Source organism: Periplaneta americana, chromosome 13, assembly GCF_040183065.1.
Source record: "Periplaneta americana isolate PAMFEO1 chromosome 13, P.americana_PAMFEO1_priV1, whole genome shotgun sequence".
Lineage (NCBI taxonomy): Eukaryota > Metazoa > Arthropoda > Insecta > Blattodea > Blattidae > Periplaneta > Periplaneta americana.
The window spans coordinates 110,697,008-110,712,693 of NC_091129.1; the positions used below are offsets into that span (position 1 = coordinate 110,697,008).

Genomic DNA, 15,686 nt, shown 5'->3' on the forward strand with positions numbered 1-15,686 from the left:
GAGGCAACTTAACCAGGAAATAATGTGGTAGGGTGGTCATTCCTTCCTTTCTCCATTGCATACATTGCTTAGTAGTTACTATTACACTGATCAGACTTCAGATGTACACAAACAATTATTAATTAATAACTCATAATAGTAAACAAAGGACAAGAAAGAACTAGAGCAAAGAAAGGGTGGAGGAGAGAGCAAGGGAAAGAAAGATAACAGAAGGAAAGAGGAGGGGAGGACTCTGCATATTTCACAAGAAAAATTAACTTCTTAAAAGTGATAGGTATTCTAACTAGCAGACCATTTAAATAAGGATTGTGGTTTGACTTAGTGGATTACAAATGGGAGAGCTGTAAAGGACAAGCAAAGGAACACGATTTACTACATGAACACAATTCTGTTATAAAGTGAAATCAACAGTGCTATCTAGTAACTCACGTGCCCTTGTTTGCAGAAAATAAAAGCAACACACACCTCTCAATTCATATAATGGTGATTATTTATAAAACATAACAACAATGTTATCGTGCAAACTGACGAACATCTCCTGGCTTTTTGGGCTGACGATACACTTTCGTCTTCTGGAATTTCTTTGTGGAATTCATTGCATTGAACTGTCCATAACCACCACCACCTTTTCTTTTTCGTGGGCGGGCACCTTTGCTGCTATTTACCTCTGAATTTGTGATAAGGAAATATATGCTCATGACTGAAGAAAAAGGACATTTTAAATACAAAATGAAATATACAAATAAAATAAACAAAAGTTACTAAATATGGTAGGTTGATTTGTGTGATTTTTATGACACTGGTTTTTTTTTGGCAGATATTTCATAATTTATACTGTAACCACAGTCTAGTATATACAGTCACGAAGCTCAATACGTAGTAAATATGCATCCATAGATAGTTGCTAACCACTAGGATCGCTACTATCGCCTCATTACAGACAATGCGAAATAGTACCAACAGAGTTTATTGTTTCTAGTACCCTCAACAACTCAAGCTTCGTGACTGTATTAGACTGTGCTGTAACTGATGAACCATCCCATTCCATTTATATGTTCTCCATGCTTATTGTTTACAATGTCATTTCGCAAACAGATGAACACATGCATAACAAAGATAAATTAATGTGTATTTAAAAGGATACGAAGATCAACAGCTGGTGGGACTCTGAAACCAAACGAAGCAGCTACTTTCGCCAAGTCCAAAGTCTCCACATCGAAGATCTGTTTTAAATGATGAGAATCATATGCTCTGACATAGGCCTTAAATGCGTCCTTTGCTGATAAGTTGAGAAAGTAGTTCTTTCCAATCAGTTTCTCCAACTGCAAAAACATGTTAATTACAAATTTACCATCCAGTTGACACAATAAATCATTTATCCATAAAATATCTTAACATTTCATTGAGAAAAATAATTGTTTACATCACAATGCTTATATAAATCACCTTCAATTAAAAAAAATCAGTAGAAGAATATGAAAACTGAACAGGTTTCTAACTACTCTATAAAATTAAGCCTACTCAACTGCAAAGGTGTGTGTCTACAGAAAGTCAAAAAATGCCATCTAAGCAGCACAAGATGTGGTAGAAGAACAGTAAACGTAACACTTACCCCTGGCTCAAAATTCTATTTTAAAGTCAAATGGAGCACATTGTATTTCTGCAGGTTAATACTCTTATTGGTTGGAAGATCATTTACCTCTGTTGAGGCATGTGACTGTGAGGACAGCAGCAAATACTCTACAATGATAATACTGGAAACTTCACGGTGAAAGTAGCGAATGACTCGCCAATGCGATCTAGCGGCAAGGATTGTAGGCAGCGAGGATGACATGACGAACAGCGCGTCGAACTGTGATATGAGCTTTGTTCTTCAACAAACACATGATGTCCTAAGGATTATTCTCTTTATAGTTGTAGCCTACACAATGTCAGTAAATGTGGAAATGTTTGTTCTATGTTTTGTAAATCTATGCCTAGCAAAATAGGTACCTATGTTAGATCTTCCTTCAGATTTCCAAAAGATACAGATTCGGAGTAGTCATGTAAACACCAGTAGAATGTTACTTTTCTGTTACAAGTTGATGATGATGATGATGATGACGATTATTATTATTATTATTATTATATTTTACTATTACTACTGCTTCTACTACCAGTACTACAGTTATTAGCTTTTATCTTTTAGGTATGCCATGCTCATATAGGTAAATGCAGACAGACGTTAGTTAATGAGGTTTAATAGGGCGCGTCAGCTACTATTGCTATTTGCGTCCTTATCTAATCTTCTTTAAAAAACAAACACAAACATCATAAGCAAAATGCGAGCACTAACTAAAAACGCTGTAAACAGTTCTAGACGTAACATTTAAAATTAGAGGGATAGAATATTAATATGTACAAAAATCACAAAATATATTCAGATCACTTTTGATTATCGGACTTCAATAACCATAATTCGAAACATTAGGGGTAAATAAAAATAGAGTGTAGCCCCTAATAAATTGGAAAAAGTATACCGAAATTTCATATCAGTCGTAGGAGTGTTAAGTTTTAATACTCTGTTTTTAATAACAGACAGAAGATAATAGTTATTCCTTCACTGAATTTAACAGCTCCTTCTTCCGAAAAATGAGTCAAAATCAAAGCACAATTAAAGAATTGCGAAGGTCCCAAATAAACTTATTAGATCTTGCATCGAGGAAGCTGCGGATTTTTTATATTAGACAAAAATGACAGACGATACTCCTCCATCGTGTAATTAGATATTGCATTAGCAATGACATATTCTCTGTGTTAACTGAAACAGTTACTAAACTGCATAAATCTACTTTATATTGTTCATATAAAACACAATTTCTTTACAGTGTAGTTTCTCCGTATAAAAAACTGAAAATCTTTACCTTTTTATCAAAATAGTATGTCTTGGGATGCGTAGCATAAGAATGTGAATGTAGACTCATGGTTTTTCATAATAAGTGATTCAAGTAGTTATTCGGACAAATAATTTGCCTAGTCCTATATTTTAAAGGTATTATTAATATTTCACTAAATTAAGATAATTTTTTTACGATGAAAGAAATCCTAAAAGATAAAAAGTGGCTCAAGCGGAAATGACAGCTCTAAATACATCAAGTCCAAATGCCGATTTAATTAACATTGTTCAAGATGAAGCACAATGTGCTTAAAAAGAGGGAAATGGGGAAACGATATGCCAGTTACGATAAAAGTTTTGCTGCAACACTCCATTAATGTTCACCTCAAGACGAAAGACTTCTAAGAAGAAAATTATGTTTACCAACAGTTAGATCTCTCAAAAATTGACTTCATGAATTTGATATAGGATAGGTATAATTAGCACCATTCTACAATTAATATTGAAAATAAAATCCGATATTGTACCATTGAATGAAAAGGTTGTAACTATTATTGTTGAAGATAAAATGTCTTTGAAGCAAAATATAACTTTTAATGCTAAAAGAGACACTTTGAGGGATTGATTGAATTAGGTATAGACAGGCCTAATCAACAAACTTCAAATGACGTAAAAATTTCAGAAGTGTCATTTGCAAACCAAGCAATGATTTATTCGAGGAAAGTGCAAAATTTTAAAACAAACTATAGGTTATTTTCTATCAAAAGATAGCATGTCTGCAGAGATTTTAAAATCACATCTGCTCGATGTAAAAGATAAAAATACAAAATACAGGCTTTATCCCTAAAGCAGCGACTGTGCCAGTATCTTCACTGACAAATATTTCAATGTGCTAATAAACTGTTACATCAAAAATAAAATGGATGACCGTTAGCCAAGGAACGAAATACGCGATGTATGAAAGTTTCTAAAGTCATGCACAACTAAATCATAATTACATTTGAAAATACGAGAATTCTTTCATTTCATTTCTATTCCAATAACTTTGTAACTTCTTATTAATTTAAAATGTTGTGAACCTTGTGACTCTAAATAAAACTATTGATTTGCATTTTTTATTAACATCAAATGAACCCCTCTCCGTTTTTCCTCACGTAACCTAGCACGCCTCAAGGAGTGTATAAACAATACAAGCCGCTAGATAGCAGCACAGTCACTTTTCGCCGCCACTTGCAATGCTTAACAGGCAAGCTTTCCAGTATTATTGTTATAGAGTATTTGCCAGCAGTCAGTCTTGGCCCTCCATGGGTTGAAACGCCACAACTTAATTTTTTTAATGCAAGTTCATTGAAAGACATTGACATTGTGATGGCAGTACAGTGCAGTAGAAATGTGCAACATGCTTTTAGTCCTGGGTAAGAATCACAGTGCCTACATTGCTGCAAGAATATGTAACAAAAAATTCTACATGCGACAACACATAAGAAATAGCATGCATTTTCAAAAGTCTTTCGTGTGTTCTGACAATGTGCCCCATTTAACTTACAGATACAAATCATGATATCTCAGTTATAAGTGACTGTGGAATACTAGTTACTATACTTAAATTAATCAGTATAATATCCTCTATCTTTTACGCACAGCATTTTCTCAACACCCTGCGTATGTGTGTGTGTGTGTGTGTGTGCGCACGCACGTGTATATGTGTATTATTTTCTCATTAAGTCAAGTACAGAAAAACTATTATGAAGACGTAATTTCTTCACACTGCTGTATAATACACTATCTACCAAAAAGTAATTGGGCACCCAGGATTTTACGTGCTAGATGCCATGTTTCGGTGGCTACTATGCAATGGAATGCAGACAATAATGTTCACCGGTTGGACTGGACTGCACAGAGTCCTGGTCTCAATCACACTGAGCACCTTTGAGACGAACTGGACCGGCGATTAAGGTTTCGGGAAATTCGGCCAACTTCCATTGTCCAACTGAGTGCCAATGCCATATTGCAAGAGGAATGGCGACGCATTCCAGTGGATATCCTACACAAACTAGTGGAGAACATGCCTGACGAGGTGGCTGCTGTTATAGCAACAAGAGGTGGTACCACGAGGTTCTAAAGGGGCAAAAAACAGTGCCCAATTACTTTTTGGTAGATAGTGTATATAAGAGAATATCTGTCACTTCATTTTATCTAATACTGTCAATACTCACTTGCAATTGAATGTCTGCAATCTTGTTCCAAGAGAATTCGAACTCATTGAGTGGAACACGAGCTTGCTTGAGATATCGCAAGAAACCCAACTCCTCTGGACGAAGGATCAGCAATGCATGGCCTCTTCCTCCTTCACCACGTGCAGTTCGACCCACCCTGTGGATGTACTCCTTGGGATCATCTGGGGGATCATACTGCACGATCCAATCCACAGCTGGGATATCCAGCCCTCTGGCAGCCACATCTGTACACAACAGGATTCCAGTCTCTGCATTACAGAACTGGAAGAACGTAGTGGTACGTTTCGTCTGCTTCTGCTTGCCCTGTTACATATCAAAGATGGGAACACAGATTCAATCTTCAGAATAACAGTTAACTGTATGAGTAACGATATACTCAATCTTTATGCACTAATTAGTAAGTGTCGTAAATATAATGTATTTTCTTGAAAGCGATTAGTAAATGTACACAAATTACAGACTGATACATAATAAAATAGTCAATTGCTTTGGAATAGTGGTCAGCATGTCAGACTACGAAACTAGTCGGCCCAGGATCGAATTCTGGCTGGGACAAATTGCCTAATTGAAATTTTTTCCGGGGTTTTTCCTTAACCCATTAAGAGCAAATGCTCACCATCTTCATCCATCTAGTCTACTTCCATACTCATAAGTCATCCTATGATATGGGACTAACAGAACCTGACCTAATGGGTGTCTCAAACTCGGAAGAGGATTCACACTCGCCAAATGTAGGCAGAAGTGCAAATTGCTACACATCAATATATGCGTGGCTTTAGTAAAAAGAGTATATAATGTAATACAAAATATTACTCTCTAATTACTTCACACAAATTTAATACTGTACCAAAAATCAGGAACAGAGTTACATTCTTTGTCCAATCTTCTATTATGCTGAACTATATAGTATGAATTCATGGCACAGAAATTTCGAAGTCTTGCATATAGAAATCAACAGGATAAAAGTGGTTTCCATCTTTACTGTCTCTCTTACATGACGTGATGTTCATAGAAAAAAATTTGTAATTTTGGTTGCAATTTTTGTCTTTAATTTCATGGAAATCTTATTCTTACATTCTTCAAGGATATGTGTTATACTAGGACATTTGATAAGTAATAGCGACAATGCTGTAAATCAGTGCTCCTAGCGGTGACCATTGAAATCTTGTACTATGTCATAGAGCAGCGAATGTTTCATAAATTTGCAATATTGAAATTCTCGAAGTAGCCATAATACAGTGGCGGTTTCTGATTTGTAGTAAACAATACAGTCCTAAAGGTACGAACTAAGTTGCAAGAGAAAAACATGCTATTCAGTGCTTTAGGGCATTACAAGAAACCTATGGGAGAGAAGTCCTACCATAATTACTGAACTATTACAAGTTGGGTGGAAGCGAGGCATTCACTTTCAATCAAGAGATGACGCCTGAAGAGCTTTAGATTGATCAGTGAGAGATATATCCAGAAATACTGCTGCAGATGGAGACTGCCATCTTCCAAAAATTTGGTAACATATAGTTGACATGGCAGGAGACTATATTTGAAGTATGTAATGTCACAAGTAACCTAAATAAATGTAATGTGAAACAGCAACTATGTTGCCATTACTTTTCGAATGCCCTAGTATATACGAGTACTGTATTATAGATTGAAAGATGGTTTAACTGTGAAGTTTTAAATTTCTGTTGTGAAAGTTTTAATAAACTGACTTATTACCCCCATATATTCTTCAAATGATATTTCAAATGTTACTAAATGTTCTTTCAGTTATACGTTTTTTCTCACTTATGCTTTTTTTTTTCAGACTCTCATAAAAATGTATAAATTAAGTTTTATTATATTTATGATTTTCATAAATTCAACTCCCATGCAATAACTTGACTAATCGTAAGGAAATAATGCAGAAAAATTTCTAAATGCTTTGTTAATCCTAAGGGCAATAGTTTTTTCCATCACATACACACATACAAATTGCTTTTATTATATTCCAGTTGCTTTTTTTATATGCCAATCTTTAGATCTGTATTTTACTTTCTTTTTTCTATTATGGTATTATTTTCATGTTGTATAGTGCCAATTTTGTTATGCTACTATTTTTTTTATATAATATGTTAGTATTCTGTTCTTTAACTTTTTGTTAAATTTTTACTGCTTGTATACTCTGTAACCTGGTAGAGTGTAAGAGAAGGCCCTATGGCCTTAACTCTACCAGTATAATATAAACAAATAACATACAAACACAAATGTGGATGACCATTCTGTTTTTGTAAATCAGCAGCTTATTTATTTATGAAATGACTGGAACATTACATTCGTATTGCTGATTTATACGATTATTTCTCTGATGAAGATGAGCTTTTGGGACAGGCTAAACAGTATACAAATTAAGCAACTGATCCAAGATTAATACCATAAAATCAAGGTCTTTCTTATACATACATGTATACACATAACTGGCAAGTCGATATAATTCAGCAATTCATGATGGAACTTCACAGATAGACAAGAACTGAAGAACACCATCACCTTCTTCTTGCGATTCTTTTTGAGGAATGTAAACAAAAGCAGAAATCGTTTCTCTGATGGACAAACCACATATCCTGCAAACACAAAAACAGTTTTGAATGCATGTGCATGACTATGTACAAGAATGAAGCAATCTGTAAAGGATTATGCACAGAAACAACAGGGAATGAATTTTGTACAAGTGAGACCACTGAAATAAATAACTTTCAACACATAACACTTACTTTGCAGGAATTAAATTAATTTAGCAATTGATATACATTTTGTGCATTGTATTAAAAGTATGTTTTAATAGATGGAGATCATTCAGTAATCTCTCCAAAAATGACATAATTTAGTTTTACAATGTGACAACAGAGAAAAGACTAAGACCTAAAAAAAAAAAATAAACAAAAGAAGACAAAAACTATTACAGTATTTGGAAAACCATACGAAAATGTACAACAAAAGATATGAACTATTGAACATCTAAGAAGGAAAACAACTGCCCTCTTCTGATTCTTCACCAGCTATGACTGCCTGAATGAACATGCAGTATGAACAAGGACCACCTCATCCAATACAGAAAACTTAATGCAGGAAAACAAGGAAGACAAGACCTTGGAGGATTATATTGGGAAGCAAGATGATTAATGGACTTTAGGTCTAACTACCAATCTTTCTTCATTGTCACTCTTTATGATGCATGATGTAATTTTTCTAGGTAACTGAGGAGTGCATACCTTGCTCTAGACCCTCTACAGTGGCTTTGTCTTTGCTGTCATCAACACCGACATATATGGGCTCTTTCTTCAGTGCCAGTCTAGTTAGAGCCTCTGTTTTCTGTGTAGTGGTAGCACTGAACAGCATGGTCTGACGCCTCTCTGTAAAGTACAAAAATCACTATGTAATTTTCGTCACAAATAATGTTACATTATATTTTTTTTTTCCTGTACCCAGGTATCTAAATGGAGGACAATTTCATCTCTTTATTGAATTCACGTTCAGAACCGAAGTTAATATAAACAAAAACCACGTGACGCATATCTCACAACTTACAACAATTAGGCATAGTGTGAAGTGTGGTTTGCAATCAAAATTGAAGTTTTTAATTCTTCTCATTATCGTGCATGTTTTTTCGTAATGATATTTGGTACTTTTTTCTGCTTTATTTTATATTTTCTCTTCTGCACACTTAAAATGATTCAAGTATGTCCGCGCTTCGAATACACCCATCGACAGCACAGTGGTTCATGCTAAAACAGCACATTTAGCACTACAGATGGGACTATCTGACTTCAAAGCTTCAAGAACCGTCACAGTCAAACATACAGAAGTTTCTGAGGCGAGGCTGCAAGTGTGAATACAGACACTGTCGAATCGCGAAAAAATACGAAACTTTCATCCATTATACAAAGGTACAGTTCCAATGATGTTTTTAACGCAGATGAAAAAAAAATGTTTTTTTTTTTTCAGTAGTATGTTTACCCATATCTGACGTTTCAAATTTTTTTGTCCCTAGAAAATCGTACTAACGAGATTCTACTGTATTATGGCTTCAGTTGTTCCAGAGATACACAGGAATGTGCAATCTCTGTACAAGGCAGGCCTAATACTTTCCAGAAATAGTTTCAGGGCTCACAGTTTAAAATAAAAAAAATGTTAAAAGTTAGAAATTCAGAAAAAAAAAAACTAGCGAGTTGTGTTGTAAGCATACCAGGCAGCAAAGCTCATGCAGAGAGTGTTTCCTCTTATGAACAGTAAGTGAACAGATGTTCGAAACAGAAGCACGAAACATCTAATCAAATCAGAATTGCAAATCACAGTGAACTTCAACTATTACTCATGCAGGGAATGCTTACAATTTGTTTGAAGCAAAATGTCTCAGAATACTCGTAATTTAAGCTTAACTGAATTGAATAATTTGTCAGTTTTCTATGTGAAATTTTCAGATCACTGAGGCTCCCGTATTTTCTTCAAAAACAGTTGGCAACACTAGTCACAAACCATTCCCACTTCACATTGGCTACACATTCTGCAGGGTATAAATGGGTACTCACTAGGTAGTAGGTTTATAATTTGTTTCAGTTCTTCTTCAAAACCAATGTCCAGAATCCGATCAGCCTCATCAATAACAAGACACTGTAGATTCTTATAAAGAAAGTCAGGAGTGTTCTGGAGATGATCCAGTAAGCGCCCAGGGGTTGCCACCAACACATTAATTCCTGCATTACAAAGAAAATGAATTCCATATTACATATTTTACTAAGCAATCACAATGAATATCAGTACACTGTGAGTTATCCTAAAAAACCATCTTACTAGCCAAGAAAGATTCTAAAATGACAAAGAGACGAACTACGAAAATAACTTCACTTCAGTAGCACTAAATCACTACATTAATAATCTGTGACATTTCCTCGAAAATATTTAAGATGATGAAATTACACATTAACAAAGGAGTGAATATTAATTATTTCTCTACAACCTCGAAACTTATTCTTTCAACAAAGTGATCGGTTTATCAATAACATATTATGAAGAAGTCCGCATCTAAATTCATTAACCACCACCATATTGCCTCACGAACTTGTCAATACATAACATTTCTGGAGAAATTTCAAACAACCAATACTCCTATCAAGTGGCGTGTTTTCATGCACAACTCTGCTCCACACATGCACTCAAGTGATTTTACTAGATCATCACTACATCTTCCACACAACATGATTTAGTATCATGAACTATTATTTGTTTAACCTCTCAAGAATCATCTTTCCAGGCGGAATTCTGTTATAGCTAAGAAATATCATCAGATGGTATGATGGAGGCTAATGGTGATAAACTAATTAATTATAGAATAAATGGGTCAAATTTGGAGATCATACGTTTTCTTGGAGTATAATTACAACATCTTGTTATTAAATGCTTTCAAAGAATATAAAATGTTAGCTTGCTTTTCAGAAATCCTTCATATAAAGACCTAAGCACTATTCCTATATTTTTTATTTATTTAAAATTAATTTCACGATACCTATTGTATATATCTGCTATATACATAATAAGGGAAGTAGAGCAAGCAATTTTTTATTCAATGGCACTCACTATGGATATTTTATACTCTTATGACGAAAGGAATAAAATAAGACATGATATTCAACATTCATAATATATGGAAAATTAGTAAAATGAAAAGGAAAAAGGATAAAAAGGTAAAGAAATATGAACAAATATGACAAAGAGAAAAGGAAAAACAAAAATACAATGGAGCAAGATGAGCATCAGAAAGAGTACGAGGATGAAGATAAGATGGAGATGAGGAGAAGGATATAGATAAAAAGAAGAAGGTTTATATGGAGAAAAACAAGGCAATGGAGATTGAGACTAGCATGTGAAATCAAAATTATCTAGAGAAACCTCACTATAGCCACTTCGCCCATAAAAATTTCGTAATATATCACGAACTGAACTTTGATATCTTTGTAAGGACAAAAAAAAATTAGAAAATAAGCGCAAGTAGTCATATATGTTGGAAGCAAACAACCTATCTCACCTTTTGACAGTTTTTGTGCTTCAGTCTGTCTGTTTGCTCCACCCATAACGAGCCCATATGTGTGGTGATGGTATTTCATCAATTCCTTCAGCACACCAAATGTCTGCATAGACAGTTCCCTGGTAGGGGATATCACGATGCATCCAGTGCCTGCAACATAAAAAAAAACTGCACTTAAACACGTGCTGCATTATGCGGAAAACTATTACATAACACACATATAATAAAATGTCCTTCTAACGATAATATGGTTGTAGCAATATTTATGGCTATTAACGAAATTTCATTATTTTGTTACAATGCAATAAAAATATGAATGTCATCCTTTGCAGGCAAATGATTATACTTATAAGGTTCGAAATTTGCAGATGGATTTTAAAGGCAATAAAATTTTTTAGCATCACTTCCTTTGTAAAATGAAGTAAAAGTTCTGTGTTATAAATTTATTCTATTTCAATTCTTTTTTACTATAAAGTTTTCCTTAACTTTACTTTTCACTTGCAGTATTCTCATGCAAGAAATTTCTGAAATAAACTACAACTTCGACACTTTTGAGAATCTTGTTATGTCATGTTATAAAAAGTTCTTCTTTCATATGACACAAATTTATGTAACAAAGAATCTACGTTTTATTTTCCTCATCTATCACTCGTTGAGTTTTGGTCCATAATACCTGAGTCCAGAGACAAGTATAGAAACCATCAAACCATTTCTTAAAATATTTTATTCCACTGACAGTCACCAAAATGCTGTTACTATACTAAAAAAAAAAAGTACACTTCACTTTTGTACCTACCATTCCGTGGCATGAACTTTAGTTTATAGATAAGTTCAATGGCAGGGATCAAGAAGGCCAATGTTTTTCCAGAGCCAGTTTTTGCAGACCCCACCAGGTCCCGTCCTTCCAAAAGTGGAGGAATGCAGCGTGCTTGGATTTCAGTAAGAGTGGTGAAACCCATGTCAGCAATTGCCTTCAGCGTGTTCTCACATACCACATCAGACAAGGATGCAAAACTTGCATTGCTTAGAATGGAGAGAGCAATACCAGAACCTGGAACTTTGGAACACAATAAACAAGATAATAGATTTATAAATGTCATCTCTTGTTAGAATAGGACACTTTGTTAGAATAGTTTTCAATATAAATCTGTTGTCCTCTGTTTATATCACCTCAATTATTATTAGAATATTATTATTATTAATTACTGTGCACGGACATTCATATCTATGTAATGCATATGACAGCCCTTTATGTTATTTGTCAATAGAATGGTGCTCCTTACAATCATGCAATCGAATCAGATCGTATCTCAATAATCAATTTCCTGTTAGCCTATATGGGAAAGGACAGGACGGTTCCAGGAGAGAGAGAGAAAAGAAAAAAGAAAGCACGCACGCACATACTTACACTCCCGCGCACATGCGCCCACGCGTGTGCGTGCACATACCTCCCTCTCTATCTGCAATTCTCCCCTCTTCTATCTGCCTCTCGCTTGCTCACACACACAATCTGTATCAGATTCCAATTTCTGACAGTCCAACATCACTTTGTTTAATAAGCGAATCAAATAATTCAGGTATATTATAATAAATGCACAGTGCACCTACGTTTTGTTGTCAACTCTTCAGAACTTTGTGTAACATCCACTTCTTCCTCTGGGACATAATCTGTTTCGTCATCTTCCTCCTCATCATCTTTTTTCTTGGCCTTCTTCCTCCGCTTCTCTGGAAGAGGAAATAAATGGACATTACATAACATATATTCCCATTTTATATCTTATCTTGCACTTAGAGTAACCACTTAAATTTAAACAACCATTTGTTCAATAAATTATCCACATTCATATTCTTTCAAAGGCACAATAGTTTACTGTGCAAGTTCTCTATATTCTGTTGTATGATTTTACAATAACTTGAAAAGTGTCACCTTTATACATCTGCTACTGATCTTGCCTCAGCCACTGCAATCTTCATATCAATAAGCTTGCTGACACAACCACTTAAAGACTTTGATGGTTAATACTGTTTCATTTGGAACCATTTTTTATGAAATTCTGATATATAAGATCCAAACGGCTCCAAGTCGTAATGAGAGTAAGAATTAATTTTAGTTACTTTTTGGGAAAAGTGATTTTCCGATATGAGCAAAATTAATCCTATAGTTTGGTGTAAGCTCGAGTAGCCTACTCATAAGGACATCGATACGATGCCAAATATCACTATAGGCCTACATCAGTATCAGGTATGATGTGAGGTGATATATACACAAAATAATTGTTTGCACCTTCAACACAAATTCCTCCACCCCTTATAAAATGGGGTAGAAAAATTGAAATTATTTCTGGAAATCTATAGACCTACAATGAATAAACAGAACTCTCTGCATCATAATCCACAATTAATTCCCGATTTACCACGAAAATCGTCTGTAGCTGCATTTAGATTGGCAACAGACCATGACTGTTTTTCCAAACACCTGCATAGAATTGGAATATATCAGTGCAACTCAAACCAAGAAATGGATTCGGAACACCTCAAAATCTGTGCTTCAGTGGCTGAACATGATAATATCTTTGAAAAATATTGGAGTGCAAGAGGCCAAATGACTTTATTTTCAAACGCCTGGCATTAGAAAACAACAACAAAAACAACAACAACATTTTGACTTTATTAACAACTTCGGGGTTAAATTCTAATTTACATAATTATAGGCCTCCTGAAGTATAATACTTACTTTTCATTGGACTGCTGTCATTTAAGTTTCGTTTCCTGTTAGTGTCATCATTACTGCCTTCAATAATTTCCTCTTCCTCAGTAACTTCATTTTCTGCAAGTGATAAATGGTGATGTACAAAGAATATTCAAACTCCAGAAACTTGAATACATACAAGCATCACTGTGACACACTAGAAATTTAATGAAATCATTGAAATAATCTAGACAATGGAAGGAAGATAATGTGAACACTGTGAGAGCTGTGTACACAAGGTTAGTGCGTTTTGCGCAACAATTCACCGTCGCAATAGTAGAATAATCGAAAACAATGGCCCGTGTCTTAAATGACAACACACGATATCATGTGTGATCAGTGAACACACTGGAATTATATGTAAAAGGGTTCAGGATTCCTTGCTTCTCACAGAGTAATAAGTGACGATTTAAACTTGGTCTGTCACTTAGCTAACTCCTCATCAAACTCTCGCTAACCTTCTCACAAATCTTGGCATACCTGTAAGATAGGCCTATCTTAGGGCTATCTGAAACAGACCGCGGGCTATCACTTAGGTTATCTAACTCCCAAACCTCAACCTATTTGTCACAGACCTTGGAGAGAACTGTCACAGATCTCGTGCTAGCTATCTCCGACCAAAAAAAACTGAATTAAATTACAGAATTGTTGAGGGCCTCGCATAACACCTACAAAGTACTATACAAAAATAGAAACTAACTTAACCTCAAAAAATACAAGTAATACAGTAAATTACAAATTAATTAACTGAAATTACAAAAGAATCGGCTCAGAATCAACACAACTACCAAATTCTAAATTAATATTACAAAGTTATAGAGAACAATGCAAACAAAGAAACAAGATACCCGCCAACATTCACTGCCATATGATATTCTGTAGATTAACTGCAGAAGACACAATTTGCACCAGGGTAAAACTGTCATGACTGTCTTTTTTTTTTTTTTTTTTTGTGAATGTAGAGTATCCAACGCCCACTGAACGAATATTTCACTTTTATCACTGCCAATGTTGCGCTATAATCGTATATGCAAGGTAGGCTATAACAAAAACCTAAACTAACCAAACCTAACCTGTCAAAGAAGCAACAAGTTATAATAAATATCTGTAAAATTGGCTTATGTCTCTATAGTAGGCGGGACATAAGTAACATTGACCAAAATCAAATAAACACAAAAACAGACTTTTTATTGCTTCACCGCCACTTCTTAACGATAAATAGGCCTAAATGTCCTCAAACCGACATCAACTTTTAAAATGTGAGTTTTATATTTTATCGACGTTATCATGACGGATAACATAATTAATTACATGTATCTTACAATTCTTTGCTCATGTTTCTGCAATATGCAGAACACGCAATTTGCACCAGAAATAGACATTATCATTTCATATTGCAAACTCACGTGTTGCCTGTTCTTCAGATTCCTTTTTCTGGAGAAATTTCAGTTTCTTACGCTCCCTTTGCTTTAACTTCCGTAACAGCACTTTTTCTGGTATTGACATTTCCTCTTTTTAATACATAAACTTCAAAACAAATTAACTTGATAGTTTTGACTTATCTATGGTTTTTAACTCTATAACAAACTCGCGTTCAACTGCAACATTCTCCAATTCTGGCGGCCATATGTAATATGTTCACACACCATCACCAGAATTGCCACCAGTTTTTAAAAACCCGCTAAGAAACAGCGCAGAAACCGCTAAATTGCTATATTGTCAATGTATGCTGAGATTATTTTCCCGCTGTGTGTGATAAAAATACCC

The 15,686-nt window shown here is 34.7% G+C and overlaps 1 protein-coding gene across 1 annotated transcript; it reads right to left on the reverse strand.

Moving 5' to 3' along the window:
* Nucleotides 1–462: 462 nt before the first annotated feature.
* On the reverse strand, nucleotides 463–15,645 carry pit (probable ATP-dependent RNA helicase pitchoune). Its single transcript, XM_069843836.1, has 11 exons — nucleotides 15,326–15,645; nucleotides 13,905–13,997; nucleotides 12,779–12,895; nucleotides 11,967–12,227; nucleotides 11,171–11,320; nucleotides 9,678–9,842; nucleotides 8,361–8,501; nucleotides 7,552–7,712; nucleotides 5,092–5,415; nucleotides 1,145–1,322; nucleotides 463–667 (listed from the first exon to the last, which is right to left on the reverse strand). The coding sequence occupies exons 1-11, from the start codon at nucleotides 15,423–15,425 to the stop codon at nucleotides 513–515; spliced, it is 1,845 nt and encodes a 614-aa protein (XP_069699937.1). The 5' UTR covers nucleotides 15,426–15,645; the 3' UTR covers nucleotides 463–512.
* Nucleotides 15,646–15,686: the final 41 nt, after the last annotated feature.